This window comes from Mastacembelus armatus, chromosome 14, assembly GCF_900324485.2.
Source record: "Mastacembelus armatus chromosome 14, fMasArm1.2, whole genome shotgun sequence".
In the NCBI taxonomy this organism is placed as follows: Eukaryota; Metazoa; Chordata; class Actinopteri; order Synbranchiformes; family Mastacembelidae; genus Mastacembelus; species Mastacembelus armatus.
Window position 1 is genome coordinate 19,461,157 of NC_046646.1, and position 26,091 is coordinate 19,487,247.

Sequence of the window (26,091 nt, forward strand, 5' to 3'; positions counted from 1 at the left end):
GCAGATCAGTGAAGCAAACGGATCGTCATTTTATGAAATTGTAAATAAAATGAAGATGTAGGCATGACGACATTTTAAAGTTATTCTCACTGATGATAAACCCTGTCAACAAATCCTACAAATGTTGCTTCACATTATTTTAATGCTTCCAACATCCTAAAATCATTTCATCCTAATCCTTTTCTTTTTCTGAACTATGATTCATCAAATTTACCAATACTACTGTAATAATAATACTTCACATATTTCTTCAGTACTACAAGGCATAACTGCATGTACATTTAAGCAATATACTGCAAATCAAAGTATGAAATGAGGCTCGGGCCCAGAGTGCATGGTTCATTTTATTTCTGACATTCAGTTTTTGTAAACTAACCAAGGCAATGACAGGCATAAAGTCCAAAACCAACCATGGATCAGGTTAACACAATCCAATTGGCATTCAGTCAGGTTTAAAAGACCAGGTCCTAAATATGTGTGTAGAAAAAACAAATGAGACGTAAGAGAGAAAATGAAAATCCATACAATAAGATTCTGTTGGGAGTCTCAGTCTGAGCAACCCTGAACATGATCCGGTTTTCTGACGTAAATCTCAACACATCAGAGGCAACAGTATTGGGCAGCAGTGTAAACTCTTTATTTTCCCAAATGCTGATTAAAACATAATCAGAAAATAAATGTGTGGTCAGAATGCTTCACGGCAGCTATAGATTCCATTTTCACATTTTTACACTTGTAACTGAGTAATGACTTCACACAGGATTTTAATAAATCAAGTCTCAGGAACTCCTGGATTTCAGATGTGAGAGTGACTTCAGGGAATTTAGCTAGCACACTGACCTGATCTGTGTGTTCCTGTAATCTCTCCTGGCTACTCCACCAAATTCAAAGCAAGATTTTTTTTTTATTAAAATCTTTCTCTAGCAAGATAATTATTTCAGTATTAGAAAATGCGCAAGCACTTGTTTTTGTAGTGTTTTCATAAAAACTGTGTACAGTGTATGGATTGGTGACAAATGTATTTTGTATGTAATTTTACAATCTTAACACACTAAATGTTCTGACAGTGTGGGAGCAGCAGCAGTGAAGGGTTGATGCATTTGTTTGGCACATTAGTTCTCACAAAAATGTCCTAAAACAGTCACTGATGCATTTTGACATCAAATTATTCCCACAGCTGAAATCTCAGAGATGCATTAGAGTGCAAATGATGCATTTGAAGGTTCAAAATTTTCAGATTTCTGTAGTTATTAGATGTTATACAGTAAAAATATTAAGTTCATATTTAAGAAGGGAACGAACAGAGCCTGCAACAACACGGAGTATAAACAGTGTACATGCATCTGGAATCAATAGCTGACAGGCCTCTGCCAGTTATTTATTATTTAGTACCTCAATGCAGATTCACATACGGTTGGTTGCCAATGACAGTTATCACCTCGTGGAGCTTTAGACATTTTATCATGCACGTGATCTCTCTGAGACAATTCAAATGCTTTACAATGAAAACTGAATGTGTACGAAGCAAATCCTTGTAACTATTTGAAATGTCTTGTTTCAAACCAAAATCTAAGGAATGCTGAAGATAAAATGAGAAGTTGGTCAAGAACAGAGAAAGTCCTTGTGTTCACTTTCAGAGAAACAGGTGCAAAATACATCAAACTCTACATTTCATACCTTAAAAAAAGAAATAACAAAAAAAGTTTTAAGTGTTGGCCAGGTTTGATCCTACATTGTTCATGTATTCATTCTCAGCCCTGCAGCCAACACGTTCCAATGTCTTGAATAAAGTCATTCATATTAATAAGACCTTTAGTAATAGTGGTTAATACTGTTAATTAGAGCATCTCCTGTCAGTCTGCACCATGCTGGTCCCACTCCTAACAGTAGAGGGCACTGGAATGATCATACCAGCTTGAGGCTGCGTCATGCAGACAGAAGAAGCATCAACACTGGCTGGTCTCACAGATCAAATAGCTTCATATCCCAAAAGCTTCTTAGCCAAAACCTTGCCTTGTTCACAGGCATGTACAGTGACAAAGATCCTCAAACTACTGGGAAGCTTTGGAGAATTCAAGCCCTGATCCTATTTATATATCAACACTCCTCTGGTTTAATATAGATGCCACACAGAGCAACATTTATATACATTACACACAAAGAGATTGGGCTGTTTCCTCGCACACCAACATCAGAGGGTATTTGGTTGCTGACAGCCACAGAACAGCTTTGGAGCATTGCTAGTACAAATGGCATTAGTGCAAGTGCAACTCAAAAAATAACAAAGTTGATAGGAAAAATATTCTGAGCAAGGATAAAGCATAAAGCACATTGGAACAAATGAATGTATGGTAACAGTGACAGCGTGCAAGCCCTACATATAAAGCGTGCATCAGGACTCAGCAATCTTAGGTTTAAGTCTTTCAATTACACACTAACACATTTCTCTTAAGTCCCGCACTCTTTGAAGTGCATGAGCTGTGTGTGCTAGCATGTGTAGGGAAAAAAGCTATCAGACATCTCAGTTTGCTGGTAGAAACATTTCATGGAGTGAAGTGACTGAGCAGCAGGGAAACAATTACATTGTGGTGCTTTGATGTGATTAGAGGGAGGTGATTGGCTCCTGCATTAACAAGAGTCTCAATATCTGCTAGACCAATGGCAAACTTGGGATAGACTGTTTCAGCGTGCCTGTGAATCAGCTGATCTCAGGTTGATGAGCTTGCATCAGTACCATGAATGAAGTAAAGCCACCAACAACAAGAACAACAACAAATTTTGGGCTCCCTGCCAGCTCTGTGGGCAAACTCAGACTCCACATTTTCACAATGCTGAAGGCGCAGATATCAACTGTGGCCTCTATTACATGTCTTCTACCTTCTGTTTATCCCTCTGTTACCTTCAGCCCATTTGTACTATCTGCTGACCAATAAAGCAGCAATGCAAAAATTACCTTAAAAAGGACATCTCTTCAACATTAATACAAAAGTTTGGCTATGACGAACACAATTGTTTTGCTGGGACCAGCCAAACAAGTTTGATTCAGATATTGAAGCAGTTTAACAGAGAAAGCTTGACACATGAAATGAGTCAGTTACTCCATACGACTCCACTGATTTGCTCACTCTGCAATACTTTACTAGACCACACCATGTTCATCTGCTTAGCACCAGGCTTCAGGTCATGTGATGGCCACAGGAAGCAACATTCAGTCTGTTAATGCTTAGTATTCACTAAAACACACAACTACTATCATCCAACAGTGAAAACCAGTCATTCTCTAAACTGGCAGAGAAATCTGTGGATTTTCAGAAATGTTAAGACTTTGTCACAGTTTAAAATGCAACCAGTTATCAATAGGCTACCAAGGTGCTCTAAACCTTTGACCCATTCCTCATGAGATCATGGCACATACAAGACTACAGAGAAAACAAACATGTACAGCAATGAGAGTGAAGCTGCACAAACAAAGGGAGGATGGGAGCAACCATCATATGAAATGTCTGGGATTGAAATGAGAAGGACAAAAGCATGTTTTAGAAAGGTCACTGTGTGCCTCATATCAATGTAAAAATCTAGGAAACAGCAAAAATGAGTGATGCAAGACTTCAGTTTCAGTCAGGATTTCACATGTTGTGGACATGAAGTTGAACTCCGGCTCATTTTTGAGATGAGCTTACGACTTTTTGTCCCACAGCTGGAAAGTTCTTAATGATTAACAATGAACGTCTACTTAAAGATTGTTCTGGATTCCTTTGCTGAAATTGAATATGAATGGGTTTGGAATTGAATTTGATGAGCTAGTCAATTGCTTGACAGGTATAAAACCAGCAGATGGCATGTTTAGGTTGGTTGTTTATATGCATGTGTGTGTGTTTTGTGTGTTACGATGTGGCTCAGAGACTGCATGCAAGAGGGGGCTGTTCCTCAGAAGATGTGGGCTGGTCAGACAGTGATGATGGACCAGTTGATGGCTCCTTGCTGTCCAGCACAGAAGCTGGATCAGGTTCCGTTTTAGCAGGGGTCATTTTCGTCTGGCTTAGAAGCTGTGAGGATGACTGATGATAGATGGAGGTGGTGGAGGTGTGAGATGAAGGAGATGAGAACATCTCCACTGTGTCAGATGAAGAGGAGGAAGACGGACAGGGATCAACTGTGGTTGACTGGTGCTGCAGACAATCAGTCACAAGTGGGGAAGAAGATGAAGACGAAGATGATGATGAGGAGGACGTCTCGACAAAGTGCTGAGTAGCAGAGGGCACACCAGAAGAGGAGGCAGAAGCTTCTCCAGCTGAAATGGCAGATTCATTGTCTTGTTCCTGTCCTCCTGTTCCCTTCCTATCAGCTGGAAGAGCATCATCTTTCTCCCTTGTCTTGGCTGTGGCTCCTTCCTGTCCTACAGCGCTCTGATTGGCTGCAGGGGTGTCTTGGCCAGGGACACTTGTCTGGCTCTTGAGTTGCGAGTGGCAGAGAGGACATGTCTCCTGAACATAAAGCCATTTCTTCAGACAGCCAGCGTGAAAGAAATGACTGCACGGAGTGATCACAGCACTGTTCATATCCTGAAAGGAGTTGGTACAAAAAGAAACACAATGCAGGCTGTGTCGTGAAACTTCCTTTGACATGCCATTTACTTAAAAAATACTAGTAGCATGTTTCAAACCAAATTTTACATTAGCTTTAACTTGAAGTCTAACATCTAGTCCCTGTAAATATACACCAAGCAGCTCATACCTGGAAGCAGATAGCACAGATATCGTTGTACTGTTCCAGCTGTGTGCTGCTAGCTGTGGGGAGGCTCTTGATCTTGTTTACAGCATCTCTCCTGAGCAGGAAGCTCTGCCAACCAAGCTGGGCTCTGAGCCAGACGTTATAGTAAGAGTGGACCAGGATGATGGTGCTGCCCATCACACTCCACTCCCCGAACACTGTTTCAGATACACCATAGCACACCACACACACCGCAACCTGGCAGAGAAGAATATCATGTCAGTGAGGCACAGACGTCATATGTATGACACTGAAATGCTGCTTTCACTATTTACTGTTTGTGTGGAGACACGCACCAAGAATTCCAGCAATCGATAGGTCCCATTGACACAGTAGATAACCTCATCCATGTTCTCTACTGGAGCCTTACGAAACTCCTCCACCATGAAGAGAACATAGATCAGCAGAGTGCCGAGAACCTGGGTGGGATGGAAGAAAATGTTTTGATGCAATACATGTCAGAATTAGTCACAAAATAAAATTATAACGGGCCTTCGGGAGTGAGTAAATCAGAGTTTTAAAATCTGGATTTTCACTACAAAGTTCTACAAAGCACTACAAATTAAGAGCAATCATTGTCATTCATTGTGATTCAATGTTTTAAAACATTCTTTTTGCCATCTTTACGTTTGTTGTTCTGTATGTTGTGTGTGTGTGTGTGTGTGTGTGTGTGTGAGAGAGAGACAGAAAGTCAGTATGTACTTATGTGTTACCTGCAGTGAGGTGAGGATGGAGGAGGATATGATGATTAGAAGCCAGAAGTCCATGTGGAAGAACTGACAGATCATATAGGCCATGTAGGCCGGGAAGATGAGCAGGAACAAACAGAGAGACACTGCTCGAAAATGCTTCCACAAACTCCTAAAGGCCAGACGGGGGAGGGAAAGACAAATTATCTGTGCCCGTATTTGTCAGGGTAGTTTTATTTTTTTGAAACAGCACTAAACCTTAGGAGGTAGTTGTAAACAAATATGTGGTAGTTGTAACCTTTAACTGTATTTTTCAAAATGCCAAATCAGAGAGTAGGAAAATGGCTCATTCAAAGAGATTATTAAGGGATTATCTTACTTGTCTCTGGATGCTCCCAGGGCCAAGACTATGGGGTCTGCTATTTCCAGCATGGACTGCAGAATGGAAGCAACAACAATGAAAAGAATAATGGAGAGGAGGAAGGCTCGGTGGATGACCTGCAGCTCGATAAGGCCAGTCTGGACAGCGAGGATCAGCAGGGTGATGCCTTCTGTCATTCCCCTGTGCAAACAGACAGAAAACAAAAATCTGAAGTGAAAAGAAGTAGGTGACACCCTCAATGAACACCCACAAACACAGAGACAGACGCACTGACTGACCTGTGCATGGTGTTGTCATTCATAAATGCTCTGTATCCTTGTAGGTAGAACTTGCAGAGTGTGAGAACTCCCAGAGCGATGAAAGAAACAGTGAAAACCAGACCCAGCAGGGAGTAGGGAGTACTACAACATTCTGCAATACTGAGGACAGGAAGCAGTGAGCATATGAGATGTTTTTCAGGTTTTTTCATTTCCCGTCAAAATAAAAAATATTTGGGATTCAAAGGGATTTCCATTTGATAAGGAGATTTGAAACATGATCCAAATTCAATAACAAGCTATTGTTCGCTACATACATCACAAATAATTTACCGCACAATAAAACGTATACCATATGCAAATGTTTGATGTACAATCTATGATGTCCCTCACAGTCTAACCAGTGGTAAAATAAGCTTACCTGGTAAGAAAGAGGAAAAGGAGTCTCTCCCTTGAGGTAGGCTTGTCTCTGGTGCTGAAGTAAGAGTAGATCTGCAGAGCAAACAGTAGCAGCCAGAAACACATGAAGAGAACTGGAAGAACCAGTTGGTTCCACAGAGACATACCCAAAGCTAGCAGCCCATACACTTCCACCACCTGGGAGACAGAGACAGACACACAGAGAAATTAGGACAAAGACAGAACATCATTAATATTACATATAGTAAAATCTCTCTGGACTACTTTATCTGAAATCCTGTAATAAAAACTGAAAAACTTTGCAAAATTAGACAATTGTGAAAGTTTACTACCTGAGCCAGCTCTCTGTATGCAGTCTTTGCCAGGTTGTATGGTACCAGTAAGTTAGAAGCCAGGAAGTAAATGACTTCTAGCCCTGTAAAGATCATGGAGAACTTATTGATGAAGACAATGGTCTCAAGTGGGACCAGACACAGTCTGGCCACCAGAGGGAGAAGATGAGCAGAGAAAAGCCAAATCCTCTTGGTCTGCATCACACAAGAACACAACGTACACACCACCAGCTGACCTGAAAACACAAATAAACACAGATGAGCACATGTGAATAGGCATGAATATCCACAGTTACCAATGTGATTTTAGAATAGGTGTTGTTGATGTTTGTATTATTTCTGTTCTTTTAAGGGTCCACAATGAAAGAACATCCTGTGAACGTGAAGGCACTTTTGTATTTTGTAACTTCAACCCCCCCCCCCCCGAGCAGTAGTTTCTTTTTGACATTGCAACTATATTAACTTTTCCTTTCTAAGGCTTTCACTGTGCCGTGAAAGCAGCACTCAGTATGGTCTATAGCACAGGAGACTGGGTTGTTACTATCTACCAAGATGAAACCAGTTCCTATAAAACCAGAAACACAGCAACATTTTCATTTCGAAAATGGACCAACTTTCACAATAACTAGAGTAGTTTTCAAGTAAATTTTATACAATACTATTAAAATCCACCAAATACTAATGCTTCCATTGCCCCATCAACAGAAAGACTAAAGCACAGATCATTTACAGAAATTCAATTCTAAGGCTGATAAGAGTTTTGTGCTGTTCTTTGGGAGGATGGATTCTCCCTATCATAGAAACTAGAGCTGAAGTTAAATCCCTCAGCTCACCTATGAGTGCAGTGGTGAATCTGTTCATAGAGAGAGGTTCCAGGTAGACAGGTCCTTCATAGCCAGATTCCAGTTCACTGCGGACATAGTCCCTGACAAAGAAAAGTCAAAATGCTCAATTGACATGGAAATTGTGACTTATTACATAACAACGGCCCACAGTATGGCTCAACCACAAAAGGTCCACATCACGTGAACTAGCTCATTGAAAACTCACACTAGCTACTGATACAAGTTGTGCATAAATTCCTTGAAAAGAACACAATACGTTATACTGGTTAACAGCCTAAGCTTTTTTCCATCCTCAGCTATATACCTTGAGACTTGGTGACCAGCGAAAAGCAGCAGAGCCGTAAGGACATACAGGTAGAGTTTAACCAGGTGCTGTCGAGGCAGAGTCAGGAGCACCAAGCTCAAAATGTAACCTGCAAGACAGAACACATTTAGACAACACACAGCTGGTACATTACAATCAGTAAACACTGCATTAAGTGAAAACACATTGTATAAATTATAAAAGTATCTCTAACAGTGTGGCATACATACAAATTCAAAAAGCTGAGATTCATTGTGAATGAGACTGCTTTTTGCAGCCCAACCATCTCCTCTAAGCACAACATACTGAAAAAGCACCCAGCTGCACAACAGAGCTTCCTGTTTGATGACCAATCACATAACTGACATACTAAATGAGTAAGATGTTTCTTATGTAATTATATGGAGCAATTTCTGACAGTAAGTCACAGCACCCAATAGACTTGTATTACAGTCTACTATCTAAAACCATGTCCATAAAACTCTTCAGTGTATAGAAACAGTAACTGATTTTACTGCCTCTCTCCCACTCATTCTGTCTGTCCACCCACAGCACATAACATATAAGGAGCATGTTGGCTCATTAACCAACTGCAGTGGGTCTGACAGTGTACTCTCACACATAAAGTGGAACAAGAAATACAGAGTATTCAATACAGTGCTTGTTTGTTTGTTTACTTTTAATCATGGTCTGAACGTTAGGCTTTACACTGTGTCAACGTCACCCTCACGAGTGTTATTGTGCTTCATTACTTGTATGTCACCTGAATTAGTCACTGTGTTGTTTCAGGTTTCCATGCTTTGTTATGATGCAAGAATATCTGCTGAAAATGGCAGTGTGTGTCACAAAAGATAAAGAAGGAAAGTGGTAAAATCGACCCACCTACACACGCATTTTTTATTTTGTTTATACAGTTTAAATATGTGACCCATGCTTCTAAGATAAGATACAAGAGATATCTGATTACTACTGCTGCAGTAAATGTGGATTTATAGTGACCAAGTTACTACAGCGTATGTAAAAGCAGCTGTAAAGTGGTACGCTATTACTTCTTAGCTACTGTTAACAACATCAGGTGAGCTGAGAAAGCCCAACAATAAAGGGCTGACATTGCTGACTGAGGAAAAAAAAAAAAAACATGCATCCAACCAACAGATAGAATCATAGCTCATGGAAACAGTAGAAACAAGTCTCTTGAGGTGATAACCTAGTCAAATACTGCAAATCAAACAACACTGACACACCACTGTTTACTGCTCTTTATAGACATGTCAAGTTTGTACATTGCTTTCTAAAGAAATGCAATTATATAGTGTATTTGCACTGAGCTAATGCTCTCAGAAATGGCAATATAGATGTATACAAGATGTATTTGAAAGGCTTAGTGTGTCAGGCACTGACCTACGTAATGCAGGTATAATGCCAGGTATTTGTACTGGAACAGAGGGTTGTTGGAGAGGCTGGAGCGTTGGATCTTCTGGAAGAATGAGCTGACGTCCCAACGGTACAGGACATCCAGCAGCATTATGCTGGGAACACGCAGACCCACATTGAGCACTGCCTCTACACGGTCCTTCACTGCCATGGCCTCTGCGTAGTTTCTGATCCGCAGGCAGAACTGACCCCTAAGATGGGATGTTAATATCTGCACTGCACAGAAAAACAGAAGGCAGAGAAAAACAAACATGGAACTTTAATATAATACAAAGCAGTTAATTTCACATTAAGCAATATCAATCAGAACATGGGTTTTTGGATTTATTGCAAAGTGCAACTATTTTATGACACAAAAATATTTTTTCTTATTGGGAAAATTATATTGTAGCTGGCCTTCTGTTTGATAGAATTACCACCCATACAATAATTATATAGATAACATTTAATAAGTCTATTTAAAATTTAAGCTAAAGTCAAATAAATGTGCATATCTCCTAGCATAATCACGGAACTAGCAAGTAACAGATTTCACTTATTCTGCAGAAAGTGTAAGTGTTTCAATAAAGCTGTGGATGAAACCCAAAAAACAAATTTACAATGGCAATATATACCTGCCTAATAGTGTGTACACAGGAGCTAAGACAGTAGTTTGCCACTCATTTCACTCTGCAGCCCACTATACAATCTGTGAATCTGTTTGCTTGTAAATATACAGAGGGAGAGCACACATTTGTCTACGATTCTTTTTTTAAAAACACACAATAATAGCACTCTACTTGAGCTATCAACACAATAGCTGCTGAATGTTTCTCTTAGAGACCAATGTTCATTTTCAATAATTTTAAACAAATAGTCAAAACAGAATGTTTTGTAAAGAATAATGTTATGGCTGATTGATGTAAAATCTCATCTACTGAAAAAAGGCATTTTTGAAATGTAATTATGAAATCATTTGTTAAAAAACAAAACTAGGAATATAGTCTATAGACTAAATGTCTTAAAAAAAAAAAAATCTATACTTAAATCCCATAATGCCATATGGATGTCCAGCTCTCTGCTTTGCAATATTGCCCAGCAACAATCTGCTAACACAACCAGATGTATTAAAAGGGATACATAATATGTTATGTAAATAGTATGAAAATAATCTCACTGCTGAAATTTCTGTCATCTAATAGTTCACACTGTCATAACACCAAAGCACAATACTTTCCCTACTACAGTAGTATAACATCCTCCAATCAATTTAAAACATCCTTTAATTTTTTTTTCTCAAAATAATGAATTTATTAACTCTTAAAGTTAATGTAAGGTAAATTATATAGTATTATCACTGTATCTAATCAAATTTAACATTCCCCCCCCCCCCAAAAAAAAAAAAAAATCAATCATTGCTAAACAGGTTCTCACACAGCTGCACTGGAGCATGGGTAAATTAATGGTCGCACAAAACGAAATTTCAAGATGCAACATGTTGCCCTTTTGGGAAAACTGCAAACAAATAACCTCAAGCAGTCTTTTTGAAAATTCTTTGTCTACAACCCTGCTACTCACAAGCTGCAAACATTATTCCACAAGGGAGTCCAGTTTGAAGCAAATATCAGAAAAACAAACTCGGGATGCTACATTCTTAACAAAACAGTTTGGTATAGTTTATAGCCTGTTTGCGATGCCACGGACGTCTTGAAAAAATGTCAACAGCAGAGCTTACACACATTAACTTTACTATTCCCGCAGCCCGGGGAAGCATCCTGATAGCTTACATAACTGTGAATTCACCACGGCTATCCCTGGCCAGAGAAAGATCACTTCGCAGAATCGAGATTATATAACGTGGCCGTCTACCACTGACTTTTTATCTGAGGTAATCCACTGACAGCTACGGGGTATGTACTCAGTCTAAACGGCTAATTTATACCATTACTTATACCACTGCAGACGTGACGGATGAGTGAGTGCTGCATCGACTGTGGTACGCCATGAACTCTAGTAACCCCTCAGTCTCTACGTAAGAAAAAAAATCTCTAAGCTACGCCGCAAAAGACTGCAACTCTTTGCTAACTAGGCTGGTCCTGTTGGTATAAACAGGACAAACAAGGCAAATGTAGTCCTAAGTTTTCTCCGAATGTAATATGTGAAGTTGGATGTATAAGTTGGATATATATAAATAAATAAAAATATAAAAAACTAAAAGAGACTACGTGTGTGTGGGGATGATGAGCTGCATCGAGCAGGCAGCAGGCACAGAGCCAACAATTCAAGCTAACGTAGTCAGCTGCCGTTAGCATCGCTGTCAGTTAGCTCCTGTCAACAACAGAGCCCACGTCCACACAATGGGAACTAAAAACACATCTAACACGTGAGCTGCCACTAACCTTATTGCTGTAGACACAGCCACAAACATTCACATAAAAGCTCCAAACAGTTCAGGATTAGCACAAACTGCTATCCGGCCAACTGTAGCCTAGCTAGCGTAGCCGCAGACGGAAACACTCAGTCAAAATAAAACAAGAAAAAAGAGAACTTACACTTGAAGGACGATGCTTTCAATATGTACAACGAGTTTGGGGTGTTTTTCGGGTCGAATATCGACCATTTTAACTCGGCACGGCTCGAGTTAAAGGTCCTTTCGGTGAAAGCGCCTCACACTCAAAGGATGTGGCCCATCCGATCCGCTCACCTACCAGCCATTATCCCAAGTACGGCGGAGGATGTATTGAGCATGCGCAGTATGGTTTGTCCCGTTAAATCTTTTGGCTCCTCATTTGTTTTAATGAAGGGAAGGTTGTTTGATCCCTAAGTATTTATGCTGATTCTGCAGTAAAAACTGAAAATAAAAATAAATAAGGCTTCTGATATAACATTAACAACATTAGTGCATAAACACTTGTACTGGGGCTCCTCCTAAGGATTAAAAGAACATTTTTGAAAGACAACGAGATGATTAATTGACCTAAGAAAAAAATTTTAAGCTTTTTTAAAATATAAAATATTAAATAATTTACTCTCTTTTTGCCTCAAACAATTATTTAAACTTAACCATCGTATGGGTTTGGAGTTAAAATACCCAAACTCATAAGGGCCTCCCTTATGCAGTCATAAGCCAGTTGTCAGATAAATGCTGTGGAGAAAAAAAACACAATATTTCCTTTGAAAGAGAAAATGGAAAAACCCAAGTAAAGTAAGAGCGCCTCAAAACTAGGCTTTATGTCATGTCCATTTTTATTTGTTGCCTTATACACCAAATATCATGTCAAAAAGGCTGTTGTTTCAAACATGGAACATAAAATTCAAATGGCAGTCTCAACCTTTTCAAGTGAAAAGGTACAAACAGTTTAGGCATGTTAAACAACACACAAAAATCCCAGTCCAAAGGATAATATACACAGTAAGTATCACAGCTACTTTCCAAGATGTCCTGGATACATATTACAAACAAAAAAAAAGCACTGAAGCATATTAGAGCTGTCTATTGTCAATGATTAGTCAGTTTGTCAGCTGACGTTAATGAAAAACACATACATAGCAACTACTGATAATCAAAGATTAATTTTGATAATTTATTAAACATACAGATCTGACTTTTGAAATTTAAATATTTCATTCTTTTTTGTTGTACATGCCATAAACTGAATATCTTTGAATTTTGACTACTGAGATATTTGAAAACATCACCTTTGCCCTATAACCACCCTAAATAAAGCTATTAATCACGAAAATAGCTGAAAGATGAATAATCCAAATATTCGTTAGTTGAAGCCCTCGTACTCAGTCTGCCAAGGGCATCAATGCACAGATTTTTCTTTTATGTTTCACATAAAATATGTTGGGATGAATCCTGAGAAATTACAAAATAAAATAACCTGATTCTAGAGATCTAAAGCTCATTTATTCCATTATTTACTTCGTTATTTATTCATTTAAGGATGAGTAAAATGTTTTCCTAGCGAGATACTGTCACTATGGTAACGAAGCTTTTGTTATACGTCACTACCGGTAGTGTCCGGGACGCCAGGAAAAGCAGAGCGTGCGCGTCTCGTTGAATGAAACTGAACGGCAAACTTCATTCATTCATTCAACGCTGCAAGGACATTTGAGAGTTTTTTTGACAATTGTTTCACTCTAGCTTGCTCTTCCAGGTAAGGATACCAAAACTGTGAAGCAGACTCGGCTAATATTAGCTCTGCGGCTGGTTACAGCGCGTGTTTAGAGTGCTGCTAGCTAGTGTTAGCCATCTCATGCTAAACATGTCAACATCAGGGACTGTCAAAGTGTCTGCTCTGATTAGGTGGTATATGGTTGTTGTGTCCTGATTTAGCCAGCCAAAACAATACATACTTAATAATGCTGTTGTCATGGTTTGCTCTCTGTGTTTCATTATTAGCTACTTTCTGTGTTTTGCTTGAGCGAAGTCAGTTATTATGTGGCATCCTGACACCTCTTCTGTTACTTTGCTATCCCCCTCTCTTTGCAAGGTCCACACGTGTACATTTGTTACTGTCGCTGCAAGTATTTGCTTGGAACTGTGGGAACTCGTTTGTGCTTGTGCATACCTAACTCCAAGTGCAGCCCCGTGTGTGCGTGTATGTGTGAGAAGAGCCATGTCGGTGTCAGTGATCATAAAGTGGGGAGGTCAGGAGTACTCCATCAGTTCTCTGTCTGAGGAGGACACAGTGATGGACCTCAAACAGTCCATTAAGACCTTGACTGGGGTGCTGCCAGAGAGACAGAAACTGCTGGGACTCAAGGTCAAAGGTGAGATGGGATCAGGGATCGAAGTGTGCTATGCCTGGGGGAGCATATATAAATATTGTCCTATACTTTTCAAGTCAGGACTTTACTTCCCTCCTTTGCATTATACTATAGCAGTATGTAAAACATCTTTCACCTGAAAGAAATAAACCTGTGATGAACAAAATCCTTGCCTACATTTCTGTTTCATATGTACAAACATGTCCACTTCTCATTCTGTTACCTGCTTGAGTGACAGTTTTCTCCAGCTGTTTGAGGTTCTATTAATGATTTCTGTTTTATATAGGATATTGTTTTTTTTACCTAAATGAATCTCATTTTCCTGATCTTTTTGCATTCCTGCCTCCAGGTAAACCTGCAGAGGATGAAGTGAAGTTGGGCTCTCTAAAGCTGAAGCCTAACACCAAGATCATGATGATGGGTACTAGAGAGGAGAGCCTGGTATGTGGTGGTTGTGCTTATGATTGAATGAGTAGTCTCTCAGTTAAATTGATGTTTGCACAAGCAACTGCCTAATCTCCAATTTTACCAAACATGACAGTTACTGAGTGAATAACCTGATATGCATGATTTCTTGCTTATTATTTAATGCTTTGTTTTGTAAAGGAAGAGGTTTTAGCTCCTCCCCCAGAGAATGATGATGTGGTCAATGATTTTGACATTGAGGAGGAAGTCATTGAAGTGGAGAACAGGTCAGATATATTTGTGTATAGAGGGCAAGATAAATTTTGTGAGAGAGCATGGGAGAAAATATCTGTGTGTTTGAGAAACAATGTTGGTTTATGTCTTTAGAGAAGAGAACCTGGCCAAAATTGCCCGCAGAGTGAAAGAATATAAAGTGGAGGAGCTGAATCCTCCCAGAGAAGGCAAGAGGCTTCTGGTATTGGATGTGGATTACACACTATTTGGTGAGTTACTGTAGCACCAACACTTCTCTTATTAAGAATCTGCCTGGGACACTACTGAGTGTATGCTTTATTGTATTATATTGTATTGTATTATAAAAACAGTAGTTTTACTTTACTGTACACAACTGTAACATTTTACTGTTAATATTATGTCTCTTTTGTTTCTTCTCTTCTTATCTAGAGTTGAAATTTCAACAGACTAATATAACAACTGTAATCTTGCTGATTCAAATTGTCATGGTTGTTATAATGACAATGACAGCTTTGCAAAATTATCATCTGATAATAATGGTTTGTCAGGTTATTAATTACTTTTTAATAATAACTTTTGACAATGTGCCTGGATGTCTGCGTCCTGTGTGTGTTGTGTAGATCACAAGTCTTGTGCGGAAACAGGTCAGGAGCTGATGAGACCTTACCTTCATGAGTTTCTGACATCAGCCTATGAGGACTATGACATTGTCATCTGGTGTATGTGTTTTCTCCTCTTCTCAATGTGGACTAAATTGGACCAAGTTGCATGGATTGCAGTAGATAAGATAATGTAGTTGTTGGCATATGTATGGGTACATTTCTTCATAAATGCAATATATACTGTGCAATATTGTATTATTTGCCAGCTTTCAATGTGCCTTAACTGTCTGCACATCTACTAAGTCTTTATCTTGAGGCCATTATTTGTTCTAATTGCCTTGTCGTGGATATCCAGCACTTTCTGCTTGTGTGATGTGCATCATACGTATGTGCTTTCTCTCTTTAGCTGCTACAAGTATGAAGTGGATTGATGCAAAAATGAAAGTTAGTACTCTGCTTGTTGTGTTATATTTTAATTGTATTTAAAAATGTGATTCTCACTATTTCCATTACTGTGCAATTTTTTTGCCAAAAGGTGGCAGTGTTAATCAATTTGACCTACAGTGTAAGGGTTTTGAGAGAAACAGGAGATAACGCTACTTTGTGTGTGTTTTTAGGAATTGGGAGTGACAGACAACCCTAACTACAAGATTATGTTCATGTTGGACAGTGCCGCCATGATCACAGTACACACCCCTAAGAGAGGGGTTGTAGAGGTTGGTACACAGACAGCTCATCATAAATGAAAATGCTGGCTTTAAAATAAACTTATATTTCACAACAGAACTATTTTTATAGCCAGTTGTTTGTTGTTGTGGTGTTTTGTGGTGACACATCAATTTGATAAAGTGCACACATGCAGGAATAATACATCTCGTTATTTTTTGCTGAGGTCAGTTACTTTTCGAGCAGGTGATATCACTGATTCAGTGTTTTTGATGTCATGCATATCTCCAGGTGAAGCCCTTGGGTGTGATATGGGGGAAGTATGGGGAATTTTACAACAGGAAGAACACTGTTATGTTTGATGATATTGGACGAAACTTCCTCATGAACCCACAGAATGGATTAAAGGTAGATGGCTAGCAATATCACCACAATTTTGACCATCCTCTTTCTCATCATTGTCCACGTTATGCACACACTTTGTTGAAACTTATATTTGGTGTTTGCATATTAGATTCGACCCTTTATGAAGGCCCATCTTAACAGGGAGAAGGACAGGGAGCTATATAAACTAGCTCAATACCTTAAAGAAATTGCCAAGCTTGACGACTTTAGCGGACTCAACCACAAACACTGGGAGAGGTGGGTACATGTATGCAGTAACAAGAAAAATTATGTAGTAGTGATACAATACATGCTTGTAGCAGCTGTTAGAATTGCCATTTACAACAAAATAATGGAAGAAAACTATAAATATTACAACATATCTAAAAATGCTTACATAGTGTAATACAAATGATATCAAATCAATGTACATCAGAATATATCTGAAATGTCTTCTGGCTGTATATTTGTGCAGGTACCTATCAAAGAGGCAGCACCACTGAGAAAGGACTTCATCAACAGATTTGTCTGGATGCCCCCATCCTATCATCTAATTCTCACACACATACACGCAAACTTGACTATTACAAGTGCTTCATCTGAAATCTTACTAAAAATCAAATCCTGCAGTTCCCAACAGTCAAAAGCTCAGGATTGAGATGGGCTTCCCAATATACATATTTGCATGTTCTCTGACTCGTCTGAATCTTGCTCGTTTCTTCCCAAACATCGTTTACATTTTCTACAATAACAATGGCAGTTACTGTGTGGCAATTGTAAAGTATACATGGTTAGGTTAAAAAAAACAAACAAACAAAAAAAACATATATCATAACATATTGAGGTCCACAGTGAAGGAAATCTTTTAAAACATATCCCAGATGTGTGGAATTTACTGCATCATCACATAACAGCTATCGCAAATCTGGAAAATCTAAGTTATTGGAGCAGCAAAGATGTCTACACAGTTTAATAATATGCAGCAGTTCTCAAAGCCACCATGGGACTAAGAGAGTTAAGGTGAGACGGGTTGTAGTTAAAATGTGATCAATGCAATTGGCTGTCATATGAATGCTTGACTGGCAAACATCTGTCATTTGTTGTTAATTGTATGGAGTGCTCACTGGATATTCTTTGCATATTTTGCCAAAAATGTTTTTTGTGTTTTCCTGTTCATTTAATTACGTGTTAGCTCTGCCGCATTGCTGGATGCACATAGTCAGAGACATGTAAAGAATCAGTTCTTAGTCGATTTGGATGAAGAAATAATTAGTTTACTCTAGAGCTGTTGTTACCCTGTTTTAGTCAATTCAAATTAATGAACAAAGAGGGAGTAGGATGATGATGGGAGTGCAAGACACTGACAGCACAAAATGTGCATTTTTTTGTAGCTTCTGGAACATTTAATTTAAGTTATGGGGAAGGGGTCCCCTAAATTATGAACGAGTGGCACCTGAAGCTGTCTTTTTGTGTTTTCCTTTATTACATCCCTGACATCCTAGCTGTAAATATGAGAATAAACCTTTTTGTACATAAATTGTTTGCATTGTTTAGTCATTCCATAAGTCATTTAAAATAAGTAATCACAGAATATTTGCATGTTTTGCAATACTCAACCATTTAATAATTGTTATACAAGTGCAGTGAATTCATTTGTTCATCAATTTATTATGAAATCTTAAAAAACTATTTGAGAAACTTTTGAAAGGATGGTTATAAATAAAAGTTACAGAGGGATTCATTTGTGAATCATAATACAGATAAGATTATACTGTACCTCCACAGAGACATCTAGAATTAATAATGCATCAATAAATACTGTACAGGTATACATTCACTCTGAAATCACAGCACCACTTTCTGTGGTTTGGTCAAAAACATATGAAAACAAAAAAAAACTGGGTTAAAAAAGATGTTTCCTTTCATCCTTATTTTCCTTATTTTTCTATGGCTGCAGTCCAGTGAAATGAACTAGCAGTCCACTTGCTGTTTGTTGACTCTGGAGACAGAACAGTTTGGAATTAAACAATAAGGATCAAGAACTTTACTTGGTATTATTTGGGTACATCAGAATTTTCAAAACATTTCTTGGTCCAAGTAGTTTACTTACACACAGTGGCTCCAGTGGCTCCATGGTCCACTTGTGTATTTGTCCTGAGCTCGCACACAAAAAACATACTTCTTGGTTTTGACACTGACTTCATATTTAGTGTCCTCAGTAATGTTATTCTGCAAAATACAGGAGGTGATGTATTAAATACAAAGAAATGTCTTTAAATCGAACTGTGCATTTTCATTATAGCTAAGAGTAACTTGAATCTGATATATATCGTGTGTGTTGATTACCACTATATGGTCTTCACTGCTGCAGGAATGTCCATTGTGGACCACCTTGACCTCGAACTGTAGGATGAAGAAGGTGCCGGGTGTCTCCCAGGACTCAGGGTACTTCCAGCTGAATACCTTCCCATCACTGATGCGCAGATTAGGGAGTTTTTCTGGCCTCACTAAACGACATTAGGAGGGACAAGAATGAGGAATGGTGAAAAAAATAAAGGGAAAGCGAAAAATCAGGGGGAATTGGCAGGATTTCAATAAGCAAGACAAGACAGAAGTGAATAATGGTGAATGGAAGGAAATATTGACACGTCCATAACAGATAGTAAAGTAGTTGCAGAATCAGAATAATTCTGTAAAACCTCATTTTTTCAGACACTTGTTTTATTATTTATTGGTTTATCCATCTTATAATTAAGTAGTCAAAGAAAATCATGACACATAACTCTATCACAAAAGCATTAAAGCACCACACCAGCACTTACCAATCTCTCTCAGGTAGAATGCCTTTGTGTAGGCCTCAAGGCGAGAGTAGCTGTGTATGTAAACGGTGAGAGAGATGCGGTGTTGTTCCTCCTTATATGGGCAGTTGGTGTCTTGACAGTGAACACCTGATCCATCAGCATATAGCTCACAAGGTATCTTTTCCAAATAACTGGATTGAAGACAAATTGGTTGATACAATTTAGGACATGATACAGTTTAATCCTTCTCCATAGAATCAAATGTCACTACATCTTTTCAGTGTGGGACCTCCATGGGGAATTATTACCAGTGATTAAAATGAGGAGGATAAGGAACTAATTTTTCATCCTCACCGTTCTGCCTTTACCAGGAGCACAGCTGCATTGGATCTGGACTGTGTTCTTTTCCAGGTGCAGTGGAAAGAGCCTTTATAGTTAGGTGCTGAACAGTGGATGTGACCTGGGGGAACAGAAACACTGTTAGCATGTTCTTGTGAAGGGTTTATCTCTCGCTTTTTGGGATTAGAGGGTCCTTACTATATTTAACATTTTGTTCCTACAAATCAGGCATGAAAAAACATTGACTTAAGACACAATCCTGGAGAAGGGATGGTCTTTCACTACAAAGTGTCAAAGCTTTTAGAGTTTTAACAGGTACTTGTCATTTGTGAAAGGTGGCAAAGGCCTATAAAATTAACTTTCTTTCCAATAAGGCAAAAGAGAAAAGGCTTTGCTTTCAGAAACCAAATGATTTTGAGGTCTAGAAGCAACAGACTGAGTTTTTCAGAACCACTAGCACCAACAGTATAGTGGGTGATGCATAATATATAAATGCCTGTTACATAAAGTCTTCATATTGGATCAGTCTTGGTATGAATTATATTATTATTATTATTATATTACACATGACCAGAAATTCAACAGACACTGTCCCTTTTTAATGTTTTAGTTTCATTTCTTTTAGTACATTTTTTTGTAATCATGGTTTCTTATTCTTTGTTCCTCTTTTTATTCAATTTCCTTCCCACCATCACTCTACCTGTGGCCCTTTCTTTATCCAATTTCTGCTAACATGTACAGTGGGTACGGAAAGTATTCAGACCCCTTTAAATTTTTCACTCTTTGTGTCATTGCAGCCATTTGCCAAAATCAAAAAAGTTCATTTTATTTCTCATTAATGTACACTCAGCACCCCATCTTGACAGAAAAAAACAGAAATGTAGAAATTTTTGCAAATTTATTAAAAAAGAAAAACTGAAATATCACATGGTCATAAGAATTCAGACCCTGTGCAGTGACACTCATATTTAACTCACATGCTGTCCATTTCTTCTGATCCTCCTTGAGATGGTTCTGCTCCTTCATTGGAGTCCAGCTGTGTTTAATTAAACTGATTGGACTTGATTAGGAAAGGCACACACCTGTCTATATAAGACCTTACAGCTCACAGTGCATGTCAGAGCAAATGAGAATCATGAGGTCAAAGGAACTGCCCAAGGAGCTCAGAGACAGAATTGTGGCAAGGCACAGATCTGGCCAAGGTTATAAAAGAATTTCTGCAGCATTCAAGGTTCCTAAGAGCACAGTGGCCTCCATAATCCTCAAATGGAAAAAGTTTGGGACGACCAAAACTCTTCCTAGACCTGGCCGTCCAGCCAAACTGAGCGATCGTGGGAGAAGAGCCTTGGTGAGAGAGGTAAAGAAGAACCCAAAGATCACTGTGGCTGAGCTCCAGAGATGCAGTAGGGAGATGGGAGAAAGTTCCACAAAGTCAACTATCACTGCAGCCCTCCACCAGTCGGGGCTTTATGGCAGAGTGGCCTGACGGAAGCCTCTCCTCAGTGCAAGACACATGAAAGCCCGCATAGAGTTTGCCAAAAGACACATGAAGGACTCCCAGACTATGAGAAATAAGATTCTCTGGTCTGATGAGACCAAGATTGAACTTTTTGGCGTTAATTCTAAGCGGTATGTGTGGAGAAAACCAGGCACTGCTCATCACCTGCCCAATACAATCCCTACAGTGAAACATGGTGGTGGGAGCATCATGTTGAGGGGGTGTTTTTCAGCTGCAGGGACAGGACGACTGGTTGCAATTGAAGGAAAGATGAATGCGGCCAAGTACAGAGATATCCTGGAAGAAAACCTCTTCCAGAGTGCTCAGGACCTCAGACTGAGCCGAAGGTTCACCTTTCAACAGGACAATGACCCTAAGCACACAGCTAAAATAACAAAGCAGTGGCTTCGGAACAACTCTGTGACCGTTCTTGACTGGCCCAGCCAGAGCCCTGACCTAAACCCAATTGAGCATCTCTGGAGAGACCTGAAAATGGCTGTCCACCAACGTTCACCATCCAACCTGACAGAACTGGAGAGGATCTGCAAGGAAGAATGGCAGAGGATCCCCAAATCCAGGTGTGAAAAACTTGTTGCATCATTCCCAAGAAGATTCATGGCTGTACTAGCTCAAAAGGGTGCTTCTACTCAATACTGAGCACAGGGTCTGAATACTTATGACCATGTGATATTTCAGGTTTTCTTTTTTAATAAATTTGCAAAAATTTCTACATTTCTGTTTTTTTCTGTCAAGATGGGGTGCTGAGTGTACATTAATGAGAAATAAAATGAACTTTTTTGATTTTGGCAAATGGCTGCAATGACACAAAGAGTGAAAAATTTAAAGGGGTCTGAATACTTTCCGTACCCACTGTACCTGCTGTTCATTGTATCTTTACAGTGATGTTTGCTTTTTGTTCACAGCTCTCTACTATTTTAAACTAGCTCCCCCACCACTGTTCTTATCTCAGCTGTTCAGTGACCTCTATCCTACATCTAGGTCCTATGTCAAGGTCTAGTAACAAAACAAATTTTTATCTCTTGTTGTTTCTCTCCTCTCTGTGTGTTTACCTTCAATGCAATTTCCCTCCTGCCTCGCTCGTTCTATCAGTCTTATCTCACCTTCTTCAGGGTTTTTTTCTTCCAATATGACAGTCCTGTTGTCTGGGTCTAGTTGGATCAGGATCACAGTGTGGTTGAGGTATTCTCCATCAGTGTTGAGGTGACAAGTGTAATTTCCTCCATCCATCTCTTCCACCAGAACCTTGACCTGGTTCCCCTGAAGAGCTGGCTTAAGCTCCATGCCTGAGGTAAGGACACGGGTCAATGAAGCAATAATGTTGAAACTTTTGCTATCCAACTGAAAAATCATATTGTATTGTACTTTGGCACAAATACTACTGAATGTACTACTAGAGGTAGTATTTGTTGTAGTACCAACAGTTGCATTACCATTTTTCTTCCAAACCACAGGCTGGTTTTGATAAGCTTCTCCACAGGTCAGAGGGACATACACCCTGCTACCCACACCATAGGGCACCCTCAGAACCAGAACTAGTAAAATCAGAAACACACATACACTGGCTTGAATCCACATTTATTATGTGCAAGGGGAAGAGGAAAATGGAAATGAAGCAGAATATTCAGTGGAGAAAGGAAGAGTTAACTAACCATGATCCATTAGAATCTCTATGTTTTCTTGGTAACTGTCGGCACTGGCACAGTACAGTGCAGCATACAGGAGCCCGAGGAGCAATGCACGCATCTGAAAGAGAAGAAAATATAGAAGTTCTGTACAGGAACAGGAACAAAACTATAATTTATCATTTGGGGCATGACCATGAGCTGAGGAAAGCATATTTGTTTAGAACATGACTGGTGTGCTGATTTTAATATCCCCTAAGGCTGAGGATCTTCAATATTTATAAATGTAATTTTTCCAGTATTAAGTTATTGTATTATGTATTAATTTTTTAATACATTTTAAAAAATATTTACATACTAAATACTTGCATGGCTCCCTTTTTGGCTTTTGACCCCTTGAAATTAGTAATGTTCACTTTGGACCCATTAATATGGTCTACAAGTTGTGATGATTTCAGACAAAATGTTTTTCTTTGCTTTATATAATTATAATAATTCTTTAAAAATAAAGCTAGTCACTAATTTACAAGCAGTGAAAAAAGCAGAAAACAACTTCATTATGCTTTAAGTAAATCTGTTCATATTGAATGTAGATAATACTACTTTATTTAAACCAACTGGCAGAAAGTGACAAACTTTCTAACTTTATAAAAGGCAATTTTAGATACGTGTCTCAATATATTTCAATAAATATAAACCCTATAAACAGCTAGAGGAAAAAAAAAACAATAGCAGAAAATGAGTGTGAACACAGTAGATCTTACCTTGAGAATTGAACTTGATGCAAATTTCTCACTACTGATGAAAGCTGAGCCGTTAAGCATGCCAGAGAGGTGAGATGGTTGTGATGATGGTTGTCTGCTTGCACTCAGCATGCTCTGGCTGTATTTATGTATGGCAGAAGCAGAAGGTTAAAAAACCCCAACACAACAAAGAGGAAATGCCTCCTGTGAATATGTATGTGTGTGTGTGTGTGTGTGTGTGCGTGTGTGTAAGAGGTTAGGAATCGGTACGCCTATTACCTGAGTAAAAGGGCTGGTGACATGATTATGATGTAATTCTTTAGGTGGAAACACCAAGAGGCAATTTGATTAATTATTGAGATCATTATTTCTTCATCTATTACATAGTTCTCCATCTGAATCTTAATCATCCTTTAAGCTTGATTTTAGTCATGAGGAAGATGACAATAGAACATTTCATATTATAGAATATTCCATAATGAAATAGTATGTGTGAATGTGTAGCCACAAGGTGGGGGAAGTCAAGCCAAAACCAAAAAACAGAAACTTGAAGGAAAGGGAACTGGAAAAGTGTTTGCACATGACACTGTGTTATAGTGGCGGTGGTGCATAACTGAAAATTTCAACAGGTACCCTGGAAAATGATGATGAGTTCTCAGGAACAAGAAGAAGAAAGTAAAAGAGATAATAATGACAGCTCCATAGAAGTAGAAAAGAGAACTGAATCATGGATAAACAAAAGAAAGATAAAAGCATGCTTTATAACTGAGTGTCAACACATTGGTCTTTGACCATGTAGAGAAAAATGTGTAAATGACACATTTTGGAAGTTTCACAGAGTAATATAATTTATTAAGGAATTTTCATGATGTATTATGCTTTTGTAAAATCACTACACCTAACTATGTAAGTATGCATCTATCTGTAATGAAAACTGGCAGAACATTTCCTGCAAATACTCCTCTAATTCATTTATAGTTAATATAGTGGTTTGTTTTGATTCATCATTGCTATGTGCTTTGCAAAAAGGTAACAGATGACTGTTGCCGAAAGCTGGTGTGCTTCGTGGTTTTTAACATACTCACCTTTGTATCAAACCATATTTGTACTAGTACGTTGCCCGGAATAAGTGTTAGATCATCTTTTCTTGCACCCACTTTGCTACTATATACCTGTTCCAAACTAGAAATAATACAAAAAGGAAAACTTCATCTTATGTCCTCTAACATTCACGATACTGTCATTCCAAATTCTGTTTTCAGAAAACAGAAACAGGCAAAATGAAATGGTGAGAGTGTAACTTCGAGTAGGTGTTGTATTCAGAGGTATTTCCAGAAAAAAACACACTAACCCCTTTTAAATTACAATTATGAGGATGACAGACTGAATGCCATACTGACCTTATAGTGTATCCACTTCCCCTCTGTTAGTTACTCATGCACATTGTGACCTTTCATGTTTAACACCATCCAAGTCATTGACTCGCCTTCGTCCTCTGTGTTAACACTCCGGAGCTTAGTTTACACAAGTTTACAGGAATGATGGACAGACAGCTTGTTAACAAGGCAGACAGGTTGATATTCTTTCCTCATTCCATCACTGGGTGAATGAATGTTGTTCTATTGTTCTCAAGCTGGGAATGCTAGTCAGCATCACTTCTTTCAAACACAATGCTTACACTGGCTTCTGCTACCTACAAGGCCTCTTTGCATCATAGTGTTATTTCTAGGAAATCTTCTGTCTGGCTGGAGTGACTGCATTTAAACCAATAGTGTTGAGATGATGAAAGGAGGAAATCAAAGGAAACGGGAAATAATGATTATCAGCCATTAACTTGCAGTAAACATCTCTATTGCAAAACATACAAATATTCAAACCAAACAAGCAGACAGAGATCGAGGAATAGAAACAATGATCGATTTTAATTAAAAACATTCTATTTTTAATCAAAATATGCAACTGTGTTTCTGATCCATCTGGTCCATCCTTTTCTTACATGAATAATTGTGGTTGTGTCTTGTCCATGTACAAACATTCACCCACTCACACACATAGGCTGGCTACCTAATGTCTACTATATGGTTACTCTGATTGTGCTGTGAAGCAGAGTAAAATAAAGTTATCTAATCCAGCAGCAGCTTGGTAAAACATCCAGTCATGCCCCCCGACTGCAACAGCTTGTCAAGAGGGAGGGCACATCTGTTTACTAACTAGAAATACCTAGAAATAGAAGTATCCTTGATTTAATTCACATATAATTAAATCGCCTGAATAACTGTCATGATTGTTAAACTGTATTTCTTTCTGAGAAGGTCTGCAATGAAAATGTATGTATAACCCTGTAGCCTCATAAACAGACCTCTGCTGACCCAGCTTTGCCAGAGAGCAGAACTTCAATGGAAACTGAAACACAGAAACATCAGTGTTGCTAAGAAAACCCTTTAAGCCATTTGACAAAGTTCTCTTTTAGTTGTTTGGTTTCCATAGGAACAGTTAAAAATACTTCAAAAAAGGTGAAAATTTCAACGTGTAAAACCAAAGGAAAGAGTCTTTCTCTCAATTTAAGA

At 38.7% G+C, this 26,091-nt stretch overlaps 3 protein-coding genes across 4 annotated transcripts; 1 reads left to right on the forward strand and 2 right to left on the reverse strand.

The window, feature by feature from the left end:
* Positions 1 to 326: 326 nt before the first annotated feature.
* LOC113142831 (RING finger protein 145) lies at positions 327 to 12,128 on the reverse strand. 2 transcript variants are annotated; one of them, XM_026328136.1, is made up of 13 exons: positions 11,965 to 12,128; positions 9,401 to 9,649; positions 8,776 to 8,832; positions 8,000 to 8,108; positions 7,684 to 7,775; positions 6,851 to 7,086; positions 6,520 to 6,695; positions 6,120 to 6,260; positions 5,839 to 6,021; positions 5,484 to 5,631; positions 5,067 to 5,189; positions 4,735 to 4,968; positions 327 to 4,562 (listed from the first exon to the last, which is right to left on the reverse strand). In XM_026328136.1, the coding sequence occupies exons 2-13, from the start codon at positions 9,582 to 9,584 to the stop codon at positions 3,897 to 3,899; spliced, it is 2,349 nt and encodes a 782-aa protein (XP_026183921.1). In that variant the 5' UTR covers positions 9,585 to 9,649; positions 11,965 to 12,128; the 3' UTR covers positions 327 to 3,896. The 2 variants fall into 2 exon arrangements, with proteins under 2 accessions (XP_026183921.1, XP_026183922.1); XM_026328137.1 differs by lacking the exon at positions 8,776 to 8,832.
* Positions 12,129 to 13,437: 1,309 nt separating this feature from the next.
* ublcp1 (ubiquitin-like domain containing CTD phosphatase 1) lies at positions 13,438 to 18,037 on the forward strand. Its single transcript, XM_026329221.1, has 11 exons — positions 13,438 to 13,575; positions 13,912 to 14,191; positions 14,538 to 14,629; positions 14,795 to 14,880; positions 14,981 to 15,096; positions 15,469 to 15,567; positions 15,857 to 15,894; positions 16,068 to 16,166; positions 16,408 to 16,524; positions 16,631 to 16,758; positions 16,976 to 18,037. Exons 2-11 carry the CDS (start codon positions 14,038 to 14,040, stop codon positions 17,001 to 17,003), a joined length of 957 nt encoding a protein of 318 aa, XP_026185006.1. The 5' UTR covers positions 13,438 to 13,575; positions 13,912 to 14,037; the 3' UTR covers positions 17,004 to 18,037.
* On the reverse strand, positions 18,034 to 23,695 carry il12bb (interleukin 12B, b). The gene is made up of 9 exons (XM_026329220.1): positions 23,546 to 23,695; positions 22,809 to 22,902; positions 22,590 to 22,691; positions 22,260 to 22,442; positions 19,656 to 19,761; positions 19,323 to 19,492; positions 18,847 to 19,007; positions 18,611 to 18,729; positions 18,034 to 18,499 (listed from the first exon to the last, which is right to left on the reverse strand). The coding sequence occupies exons 1-9, from the start codon at positions 23,654 to 23,656 to the stop codon at positions 18,472 to 18,474; spliced, it is 1,074 nt and encodes a 357-aa protein (XP_026185005.1). The 5' UTR covers positions 23,657 to 23,695; the 3' UTR covers positions 18,034 to 18,471.
* Positions 23,696 to 26,091: the final 2,396 nt, after the last annotated feature.

Excerpts from the sequence above, each read along its gene's own strand:
- LOC113142831 (XM_026328136.1), bottom strand. The coding sequence starts at position 9,584 with ATGGCAGTGAAGGACCGTGTAGAGGCAGTGCTCAATGTGGGTCTGCGT. Across the intron at positions 8,109-8,775 it reads TGGAAACCTGAAACAACACA|GTTACATTTTGAGCTTGGTG; the intron begins GTGACTAATTCA and ends TCTGTCTTGCAG. Across the intron at positions 4,969-5,066 it reads ATCGATTGCTGGAATTCTTG|GTTGCGGTGTGTGTGGTGTG; the intron begins GTGCGTGTCTCC and ends CTTCTCTGCCAG.
- ublcp1 (XM_026329221.1), top strand. The coding sequence starts at position 14,038 with ATGTCGGTGTCAGTGATCATAAAGTGGGGAGGTCAGGAGTACTCCATC. Across the intron at positions 15,568-15,856 it reads CTATGACATTGTCATCTGGT|CTGCTACAAGTATGAAGTGG; the intron begins GTATGTGTTTTC and ends TTCTCTCTTTAG. Across the intron at positions 15,895-16,067 it reads GGATTGATGCAAAAATGAAA|GAATTGGGAGTGACAGACAA; the intron begins GTTAGTACTCTG and ends GTGTGTTTTTAG.
- il12bb (XM_026329220.1), bottom strand. The coding sequence starts at position 23,656 with ATGCTGAGTGCAAGCAGACAACCATCATCACAACCATCTCACCTCTCT. Across the intron at positions 22,443-22,589 it reads TGTGGTTTGGAAGAAAAATG|GCATGGAGCTTAAGCCAGCT; the intron begins GTAATGCAACTG and ends TCCTTACCTCAG. Across the intron at positions 18,500-18,610 it reads AGCCACTGGAGCCACTGTGT|AGTCAACAAACAGCAAGTGG; the intron begins GTAAGTAAACTA and ends TTCTGTCTCCAG.